Genomic DNA, 10,607 nt, shown 5'->3' with positions numbered 1-10,607 from the left:
CTGTTGTTTGTATAAAAAAAAAAGGGGGAAAAAAGGAAGGAAAAAAAAAAGAGAAACAATCATGAGCAGTTATGGAGAAAAAGAAAGAGGGAAGGTGGGATTAGGAGTAAAGTACATATGGGTTGCCAGATTGGTCTGGAGTCTGACCAATTCGTGGTCCCTTGTGGCTGGCTTTTTTTTGTTGAACACGTCTTAAAGCAGAAGAATATATACCGGGGCGGTCAGGTTCTTCGGTTGCGGCTGCTGATTGCTAATTTCTTAATTAATTTGGCTTCTTCTGTTTGGCCAAGCATATAAATAAGGAAAGCTGATGAAAAGAGTTTGAAAATTTTAAGTTTTAACGATAAGGATAAAATAAAGAGTAAAATGAATAATACCATAATTAACTTTTTAATGTAAAAATATAACTTTTCGTAAAAATGAACATTACGCTTTTCGTTAAAGTTATCTATAAATAATAGGTGAGACTATGATTAATCAGTTTTAATTATTATCCTTAAGCTTTTAAATATACTGGAATTAGGAAACTATGCTTGTTTTGGAGTGTATGGAAACAGAAACCCCGCAATTTTATATATATGAACATATGCAATTACGAGCCAACGATGAAGTCACGGAAGGTCTTTCCGGAAACGCATAATTTCCTTTTGATTCGGACTGCTAAACAAATCAAATACAATAATTAAAATTCGAGGAATGCTAACAATTTTTTAAATTCGATTTCTTATTATATCTTTTCTGTCTCTTCGTTTTATCTTGCAATATTCAGTGATAATTAAATCGTTTATTTTATAGGTTGCCTTAAACCCTTGATCTTATTGTAATCAGTTGTAACTACCTTACTGATATTTGATATGACTATTTAGAGGCAGATTTAAGGGCGAGTGGTGGAGTTTGTTACTCTTGCTTGCCCCTTTTGCTACACATAATGTAGAACTTTCATGGAAGTTAAGCTCCAGCATGGTTGTTTTGGAACAAGGAGAATTTTCTATCCTCCTATTTCCACCCTCTTCCATCCATTCCTCTCACATATTGTTTTTTGTCTTGTTATCTCTATAAAAAAAATCAATATAAGATGTTAACGTGGTTTAACCGTAACCGTTCAAATAGGAGGGGATGAAAGGGTAGAAAGATTAGGAGGATAGAGAATCCCCTCCTTGAAACAAACTGTTTGACAGAAGTCATTTTCCACTAAAAAATTCTGAACCCGCCACTAACAATTTCATTTTTTTTTAAACAAAAAAGATAAAGAGAGTCATTTTTGTTTATGTACTCTACAATCTTCAGAAGAAAAAAATTCATACGCTCACATGGTGTGGATCCTTAACAAGTCAACAATGAAGAAAATCGTGAATAAATAGTATTTAAAAGGTCAAAAATGATTGTTGTGAGGAAGTTAAGTGCAGGAAAATGTTATTGTCAAAGAGAAAGGATTCTCACCGAATCCTCCTTGTAAGGATTTCAAGAATCCTCCAATCATATACGTTCATCGTATATTGTGATGTCAGTTTTTATCAGGTACTGTTTATATTCAATTTTAAATAAAAAAATTACAATAATTTATTACCGTTTGATGTACGACAAACGGATATGATTGGAGGATCTTTAGGATTCTCACAGAGAATCCGGCGAGCATCCTCCTGGATTGTCAAAATCCAATAGCAGTGACCTAACCCTAACCCTAGTTGATTATTATTATTATTATTTTTCGTCAAAAAACCTAATTAAAGCAAGCCAAATTGTCAATAGAAAATTGGATTAGAAGATGAATTAGCTGATAGTTTATTAGCTGTCAACTTTGCCACACAATTTTGTTTTAATTAATTATTGTTATTGGGTTCAAACTCCATCACTGGCTAATCTAACATTTAATCTAATAAAATTCAACGTTTGAGAAAAAAAATAATTGTTATTGGGACCTACCAAAATAAATTGTAACTTCTTCACAACTAGTCCTATTTATTTGAATATTCTCACATTATTTTTTGGCGATTTAGTCAAAATGGTCATTGAGATTGGTATAACTCCTCACTATGGTTCATATGATTTAAAATCGATAGGATTTAGTCCAATCTCAACGATTATTTTGGCTAAAATGCCTTATCATTTTTATTTTCTGGTTGTTATAACAAAAATGTTCCCTTATACCGTTGGGCAAAAATTGCTGAGCTCTAATTGGTACTAGAACTGACTTTTGGTCTTCCTTGTTTGAAGTATTTTTGTTTTAATATCTCGTCACATCCTGACCCAGGCTCCACCACATCCCGAGCTCGATTTTGCCGTAGCACAATATTGTCTTCTTTGGGCTCCGACCACGCTTTCACGATTTTGTTTCTAGAAACTCACACGAGAACTTCCCAATGGGTCATCCATCATGGGATTGCTCTCGCACGAACTCGCCACTTCGGCGTTCCGATGAAATCAAAAGTCAGTGAGTTCCCAAAATGTCTCGTGCTATATGGAGGTGTGCATGTACATTTAAGACATAGAGGATTCTCTCCCCTCCTGGGCGATGTGGGATTTAACATCTCTCATTTTAAAAGTGTAAAAGAAAAAAAAACGATGCAATCCATACGAGCTCACATACACTGAATATTTATAAAAACGTAAAACTAACCGAGTTTATGTAAGAGTAATACTAAGAGACTGAAAACTCTCGAGTATTAAAAGGAAAAAAAAATCATTAGATGATGAACAATTAATTTTGAACTATTGCGTATCTTAATGAACTAGCATTTATATATACAGATGTACAAATGTTTGTTTGAAAAGTAAGTAACGAATAAGCTTGTTCGACATCTCTTCATTTACAACATGTTTTTCAATTAAAAAAAACAGTGAATCCGCCTGAAATGTCCTCATGTTACATCCATTTCTTGTTCTCTTGCACTTGGCAAATATAATAACGTTGGAAACTTGGGGGAGTGCACGTTAGTGTCAAGGATTACTTTCATTGTGGTATATTCTTAAACAAAATTAAAATAGAACTCTTAAAGGAAATTGTTATTAGTACTCCAAAAATCTCATTTGACACTTCAAATTTTCTACAATTAGAAAGAAAAATACAATTGTGAGGAGTGTAAAATAAAATTTTTGGAGTGCTAATAACAATTCTTCTTTCAAAAGTAAAGACAACAAATAGTAGAATGATATAATGACCGACGCTTAATTTTCAAAAGACAATAATTATTAGAAAATGATTAGAATTTAACAAAAGTTGCTAATTGCTACTTACCAAACACCAACTAAACGGAATTGGATCCATTCAAGACCTTAATAATCAACTAATCTGGGCTGCACAAATTAAATTTAACGGTCTCCTTTAACTTATTTTCTTAGCCCACCATACAAACTAACATTTCTGATTTTTTTAACACACTAATCAACGGTTTAGATAAATTAATCCTTAAGCTCCAAACAATAAAGTCCGGAGCAGATTCAGTTCTCAACTAAACACAACAATTTTCAGACATTATATTATATTAATATAAAAAAGTAGTTAATTTGATATGCTTGCTAGCTGCTACCGCGTGGCTGCATTATGCAATGCGCTGTCCTCCAAGAGGGCAATATTGTAAAAAGATCCTACAATTTTATTTCTTATTTCTTATCTCACATCGAAAACACCAAAAACTTTTATGAAAAAGGATTTGGATTCTCTCCAAGCTAATGGAGAGGATCTTCCTGATCAATTATCGTGAGTCGTTTGATTTTTATCCAACGGCTACAATTCTTATAATTTTAAAGGAATCTTCTGTTTGTAGCCGTTGGATAAAAATCCAACGGTCCACAATAATTGGTTAGGAGGATCCTCTCCATTAGCTCAAGAGATGATCCAAATCGTATGAAAAAGGGATTAATGTTAAATAGATTAAGTTTGTAGACGAATTTTGTAACTAACTAATGTGACACTAATAAGAAACTAATAAAAAATAAATACGTTAATCAATATTTAAATAATAATCTAATTATCAGCTTCTATATCATTTAATTTATAAAATTTAGTTATAAATTTGATGTTCCCTTCATTAACCATGAAAAAAATGCCCGTAGTTGAATAGATCAAATTTCCGGCTCCCACTTTCTTTGAATCTGCTGAGGTGATTAGTTAGCGGATTCAGGTTTTATCGAAACGCCATTTTATCTAGTTGCTCTTTGGTCACATGGTGTTCCGTATCTAATAATATATTGTTAAATGCAGTATTTTTTTTCACATGACAATGTATATGAAATTAGGAATACGGCGGTACATCTATTTCATTTAAAATGTTCTGAAATATCTTTTTTGAGACATTTTTATCAAGCATTTTGCCTATATCGTGCTTAAAAATATCAAAGAAATATTCGTATAATTTCACGTATAACAATTGTATACGCCAGCTCCTATGCGAACCCGTCAACTATATTCTCTGATCATGAATACGAATGGTAATATTTGAATTATAGAGTAAGCGGATTATAGCATTTGAATTATAATTCCAATTGGCAACCATTTTATTTTGTCTATCAAATTATCAATACGTGACAAAAATTCGAACTCAGAACATCTTCAAACAATAAAAAATTAAGAGCATTCGAACTTGGAACATCTTCAAATCCTAAGAAACAAAGAGCTTGTTGGTAATTAAGATTGGTAAACAAGAACACAACATGCAAATTATCAGGTGAGAGAATCACACAAACAACGCTAAGCTTAATTAGTAATTAACTTCAGAATATGCATAATTTCGGAAAACCTAGTGACACTCCAAAAGTGAACACAAAAACTTCCCCAGGAACTAAAAACCAATTAAGAAAAATTAGAACATAATTAAGAATTCTAAGTGGATATTATTGTAGCTCGCCAGACACACCAAAAGTATTTAATTATAATTTTTAACAAGATTACATTACAAATCACACCTTCATCCCCACAATTCTCTAATAAGATCAGAAAATTAAAAAAGAAAAACTGGGCATGCAGTTTTTTGTTCCAATTAAACCAAAAACAGCTAACAAATTTTAAGTACAAATTTGAATAATTAATTACTTCTACGACCTTCGCTTGTTCGATCTCGGCCGACGCGCCGACGCCGGCTTCGGTTTTCCAAAGGCGCCGCAGATCCCGCAGCCGGAGACTTTCGGGGAAGGCGGGTCCATCGCTTGCGGCGAAACCTTGACCGTCCGATACCCCTTTCCTCCGTTGGATCGGCTCCGCTCCATGGTAGGTCCTGCCGCGCCGCCGCCGCCGCCCTCAGCCTGCTGAGCTGCCTCCGCCTGCTTCTCCGCCTCCACTTGGTTCAGCGCCTGCTGTAGAAACTTGTCGTCCCAAATCAAGCCCGACGAGCCCTGCCTCCTAAACGTGCTCTCAGACCTCTGAAGCCCCTCAGCCATCGGATTGATCTCTGAAATTTTATGATAAATCTCTGAATCTACGATCTGGGTTTTGTTTCTGGAGTCTGGAGGGTTCGATTTATGTGGATTTGAAGGATGGGATTTGGAATTTGGGATTGAAAATTTGCAAGTCCAAGTTGCTATAATGGTATGAGTTTGTTTATTTATACGGTGTTGGACTTTTCTCGCTGCTATGGGGATGAGAGAGAGAGAGAGAGAGAGAGAGAGAGTGACAAATGAATGTTAGGAGGAAAGAGATTAGGAGGTGAAATCTAATCGCTAATTTGCGATTAATTCTTATTTTAGTGTTCATTTCTTCTCCCTAAATATTTTTGATAGTTTTGGTTTATCAGAAAATGTGAATAAGGATGAATGCAACAAATTTGAGCTAGGCAATTATATAGGCATCGAATCTAATTTGTATTAAATTCCAAGTCTTATTAGGAATTGGAAGATCTTATAAGGAAAGAATTAATGAAATCATAGTCAACTAGGAAAAACCAATAAATCTCTTGAGAGAAAGAAATATAAACTCACCCAATATCCTAATCTTTCTAAAAAGAATAAAGTTGAAAAGATTTTTTCAGAGCTCCTTTACTTTTAAATGACATGTTAAAATGTCTGAACTAGTATTAGCTGTTAAAAAAATGCAGTAACAATGTTTTTCAACTGAAAATTTTAATATGATATAACATGACATGAATTGACAGTCCTTACTCTTGTTGCCAAAATTGACAACAACTTAAAAAAAAAAAAAAAGATTAATTATTAAATGCATTTTATTAGTGATATTATTGTTTTTTGTTTTAAAATATTTATTGTAATAGTTTAATGTAATAAAATAATATTTTATTTAGACATAACGAATGCATAAAGAACCTTTAAAAGATATCAAGGTGTCACATAGATAATCAAATTTGAATTTTATATTTAAAATTAATATCTCCTTTAAATATACTATTCCGTCATTTTAATTATTGAATGAGCAAAATCATGTAAAAGTAAAATGTACTTAACAACTTGGAGCTACAATTTAAGAAGAAGGAAAATCAATTATAGCAAAAATTATAGATACAAAATTAATCGATATTATTCATTCTAACTTAAATAATTAATTTCTCACTCTCTCTCTCTTTTTCTAAATAGAAGACAAAAAAACGTTCCTAAACGAAGTTGAGATCGTCAAAGCTAGCAAGAAAATCTTCCAATGGCATGGCGACTTCTGTGTTCACAATGCTCCAATTCCACACCGGTTGTTGGACATTTGTTGCTCCCCCATTCTGCATACAAGTTCGGGACATCAACCGAAAGGAAATTAAATCATTTGGTAACATTTTTTTCCATATTTTCCGATGTCGGCCAACTTCCGTGTTAGCTCTGGTCTAAATATATAATTCTTTTATTTTTGGTCTGAAAAGTATATAAATTGGATCAACGGTCAATCACTGCTGTGTACAAGCCGTGTGGACCTTCAGATGAATGCGGGTCGGGTCCCAAAACAATCCAACATGGGTCACCACTTGGTCAATATTGTTGTTCGAACTCGTAATTTCCTAAACCACTGTGTTTGACTCAGCCAAAAGGAATTCTAATATCTACAACGAGACATCGGGCAACAATAAACGCCCGTGACCGCTTGAGCTACGTAAGTATGTACTGTACAAATTGAAGCGAAAATAGAAACCAAATATCAACGAGAAACGACAATGACTAAGATGAGAGGATATGTGGCTGTGTTCAAAAATCATAACAAAAGCAAATGAAGTTGCCAAAAAAAGATGCCAAGGCCTTGCAACCAACTCTGTCAAGCTTCCGAATCAGTTACTATCATATTCGAGAGTAAATGCAGACTCTAAAACGGGTCTTTGAACAAGGCCTGTAAGCTTCTGCACCACCAGCCATGCAAGCTTCATCTAGTAACATGAAGGAAAATGTGTTTCTATGATTCTATTTCTATCTAGCAACGGTAAACAACACACAACTTTTTGTCGTCATCACCTGAAAATCGCTCTTCATCAAGTACTTCAGTTGCTACCAGCAGCACTTCCTTCCCTCTAGTCAGGTATCTTCCCTTTCTCTTTTAGAATTTCGTTCAAGGGTTTTGGACCCTGGAAATCCACTGTAGTTCTTCTCGCACGTTTTGGTATCCCAATGCTACCCCCATTTTCTTCTGCTTTCCTCTTCTCTTCTCTGATCTGGGCAAGGCTCTTGGGTCCTGTAAAGCTAGTTGGCTGCCCCGCACATCTCTTCTCCCTTGGAAATGGTTTCTTCGAGATTTCGGACCAAGGAAACTGCTGCTTAGCCGGCCTTCTCTCCTTGTGATGCTTCCTGGATCTATATTCCTGTGCATGCCTAAGCGAACCACGTTGAATTCCACCATTGGAGAAAGCTCCATTCCCCCTAAGTGATTCATAAGTGTTATTTCCCATTACTGATGCCAATCTTCTATGCAACCGCCTACCTAGTCCATGTCTTTGAGGCCTGCCAAACAATCCAAGTGATTCGTGCCTTCTTGATAAGCCATTAATTGAACGACCATCAGTCACTCTTCGCCTTCTCAGGCGGTCTCGGAGATCCAAAAAATCCTCGTCACCATCGAACAGTTCCCTTGGCATATGTTTCCTCTTGCTGGAGAACATCAAATCCGACATTCTCTCCTTCGTGTAGACAGGATTTGGTCCATGATTACCAAAAATAATCCTGGTATCCAGACAATCATTGTACATATCTCTGTCATGTAGAAGTTTAGCATCAGGATATTTGGGAACATACTCGTCTGGATTTTCAAAATCATGGCCCAAGAAGCGGCTATTCAGCTCCCTGTGCTCCCCGTGAAGTGTTGGAAAGTACTCCTGATCATCGTCACAACCCAAATTGTCTGATTTTCCATCAACAAGAACATCAAATCCTGGTGAGGATTCCCAGCGTTCCTCTAGCACAAGGTCATCATCTTCATCCTCAGAACTCTGATCTGTCCATGAATGAGATTTGGTACGAATAGAGCTATCTTCTGGAGGCGAGTCTGACCTAATTTCACCAGCCTCTTCACCTCCAGACATAGAAATCTGAGTGTAGACACTTTTCTGTGTAACATCTCTTTGTACCCGCTGCTCAAAATAACTAAGATTCTCTTTGTGCTGGAATCTTGTACCAACTGTTGCCTTCGAGGCAGTTTCAGAAGGGTTGAGATGTGTGATTCTTGGCGCTGACATTGTGTCATTTCCTACAGATGCCTTGGTTTCTGAATTAAGTGCAAGTGCTTCGTTTCCTGCAGGTGCCTTGCTTTCTGAGATGCGTGCAAGTGCTCCATTCCCTGCAGCTGCCTCGTTTTCTGAAGTAAGTGCAAGTGCTTCATTACATGCAGAGGCTGTCTTTGAAGATTTCCCATTTGATGCGTTACCATCAGTATCATGCAAGAAAGAACATTTATCACCTTTGTTGCAGAAGCCATTGGAGTAAAAGTAACAAGGAACACTGGTCTTGTTTGAAGTTACAGAAGGCGGGGAAGACTCTGATGGTGTTCCGCCATGCCCATCCAACGGCTATCAAAACAGAAAAGTGTCAATTGGCATTGTCAAATGACCAGGGGATGGCAAAGATCATTAAAACAGTCATGAATCGATAAACGTTACATAAAACCATCTGAAAAGAAAAAGGTGGGTGTAAGCAAATCCTCAAGATATGATAGGGTATCAAATTTAGAATACAAATTAAATGTCAATTACTAGCACTAACTTAAATGTGCGTAAGTCGTCAACACATCAAGAGTTTCTGTCGCCCTAATGACATGTGATATGGAACTTAAAAAGGACAAACAATCAATGAAAAGATAACACACATGGAACCAGAAACATATATAAATTATTAAGAATATCGTTTTGACGAAAACATGTATTTTATTGTGAAACTGTAAGATCATCTTAAACATATCATGTTCTAGGTCCCAACCTACACATAACCTAGAAAGGAGAATCTGTAAACCGAGGATAAAGAAATCAAGCACAGCACAATGATGTCGAGCACAGCACAATGATGCAGTTGAAAAAAAGAGAACAAGAGCGTACAGGGTGTCGAAAAGCACAGGTCGGATTGAGACAATTCCCAGCCAACCAGTACCAGCATTCCTTCGGGTTGAGCCTCGCAATCTTGCTGTGTCGAAACTCGCAATCAATTCCCTGAAAAAGAACACCACCACCAATGTCACTACTCAAACAAATATCACACTAAAATGTAGTAAAATTCAAAATAAATTCACTGCATACAGAACCCAGTTAAGAATGAACACTCGAAATCGATACATCAAACAATTGTAACCCTAGATCCTGCTCTTCTTTCAGAAACACTAAAACCCAAAAATCCTTCAAATGTAGGGCAAATCGTAACAATTGGAAACAAAGAAAGAACCCCAACTCGCAGCACTGGACAAAATCAAACACAAAAGTAAAATCAAATTCAAATAAAAAAGCGAAACGGGTTATTGTTTTTGTCGACGAACCTTCTTGCATGTGAGAGGAGAAGCCAAGAAATAGACGCAATCGGTGTTTCTCTTCACCAACTCTTCCTCCATTTTTCGAAGCGGAAATCAGAAGAAAATGGTGAGAGGAAAAAAAAAACTTGAAGAGAAATGTCAGAGTCGGAGGGTGCTAACAAATGTGCATGGCCGATACTGCGGCGATGGCGGATGAGAGTGAGGGAACGAAGAGAGTGAGGGAGGTTTGTGCTGTGCTTTCTGTGTGTCGTTCGGGTTTTGCTGTTTGTGGCGTTTCGGATCCTTTGGCGCGGCGACTCCTCGTTTCGGTTTATATAGGCCCTGCTCTTTTACTCGCTCTTTTTTAATAATTTTTTCAGGTAACCGTACACATATTAGATTTTCCTTTATAGTAAAAAATTAAGAGTGTCACGGTTTGCCGGTGGGGCAACCGTCCAGTCCGACGGTCAACTTCCTTACGCCTAATGAGTTTAATGACTTGTTTACTTGCAAGGTATATAAGTAATGTAATTTTCAACACATGGTTGCCCATGCAGAATCAAACGATATGTAAGTTTCGTTTTACAATCTGTGATTCAATACTCGAACATAATAGATCGCGTTGCATCAAGTTTGATACTCGTTTTCAAAATGGGAAATCATTTCCGCACACTTTCTTTTTCTCCCTGCACACCTTATTTATTTCTGGCATTCCGTAAATGAATTCAATGAGAATCAATTTTGAAAATCAACGGCCAACTCAAAT

General features: G+C 36.2%; 2 protein-coding genes across 2 annotated transcripts; both read right to left on the bottom strand.

Annotated features, from left to right (window-relative positions):
• Window positions 1-4,830: 4,830 nt before the first annotated feature.
• Window positions 4,831-5,742, bottom strand: LOC137747139 (uncharacterized protein At1g15400-like). Its single transcript, XM_068487170.2, has one exon. The coding sequence runs from the start codon at window positions 5,371-5,373 to the stop codon at window positions 5,032-5,034; it is 342 nt and encodes a 113-aa protein (XP_068343271.1). The 5' UTR covers window positions 5,374-5,742; the 3' UTR covers window positions 4,831-5,031.
• Window positions 5,743-7,063: 1,321 nt separating this feature from the next.
• LOC137716796 (zinc finger CCCH domain-containing protein 32) lies at window positions 7,064-10,219 on the bottom strand. Its single transcript, XM_068456175.2, has 3 exons — window positions 9,869-10,219; window positions 9,438-9,548; window positions 7,064-8,915 (listed from the first exon to the last, which is right to left on the bottom strand). Exons 1-3 carry the CDS (start codon window positions 9,938-9,940, stop codon window positions 7,428-7,430), a joined length of 1,671 nt encoding a protein of 556 aa, XP_068312276.1. The 5' UTR covers window positions 9,941-10,219; the 3' UTR covers window positions 7,064-7,427.
• Window positions 10,220-10,607: the final 388 nt, after the last annotated feature.

This window comes from Pyrus communis, chromosome 15 (assembly GCF_041283825.1).
Source record: "Pyrus communis isolate YQ-2024b chromosome 15, ASM4128382v1, whole genome shotgun sequence".
Taxonomy (NCBI): domain Eukaryota; kingdom Viridiplantae; phylum Streptophyta; class Magnoliopsida; order Rosales; family Rosaceae; genus Pyrus; species Pyrus communis.
This window is presented reverse-complemented; position numbering and strand designations above follow the sequence as displayed.

Coding starts and splice junctions, on each gene's coding strand:
- LOC137747139 (XM_068487170.2), bottom strand. CDS start 5,373: ATGGCTGAGGGGCTTCAGAGGTCTGAGAGCACGTTTAGGAGGCAGGGC.
- LOC137716796 (XM_068456175.2), bottom strand. CDS start 9,940: ATGGAGGAAGAGTTGGTGAAGAGAAACACCGATTGCGTCTATTTCTTG. Junction 9,549..9,868: donor CTCCTCTCACATGCAAGAAG/GTTCGTCGACAA, acceptor GTTCTTTTTCAG/GGAATTGATTGCGAGTTTCG. Junction 8,916..9,437: donor CCTGTGCTTTTCGACACCCT/GTACGCTCTTGT, acceptor CTGTTTTGATAG/CCGTTGGATGGGCATGGCGG.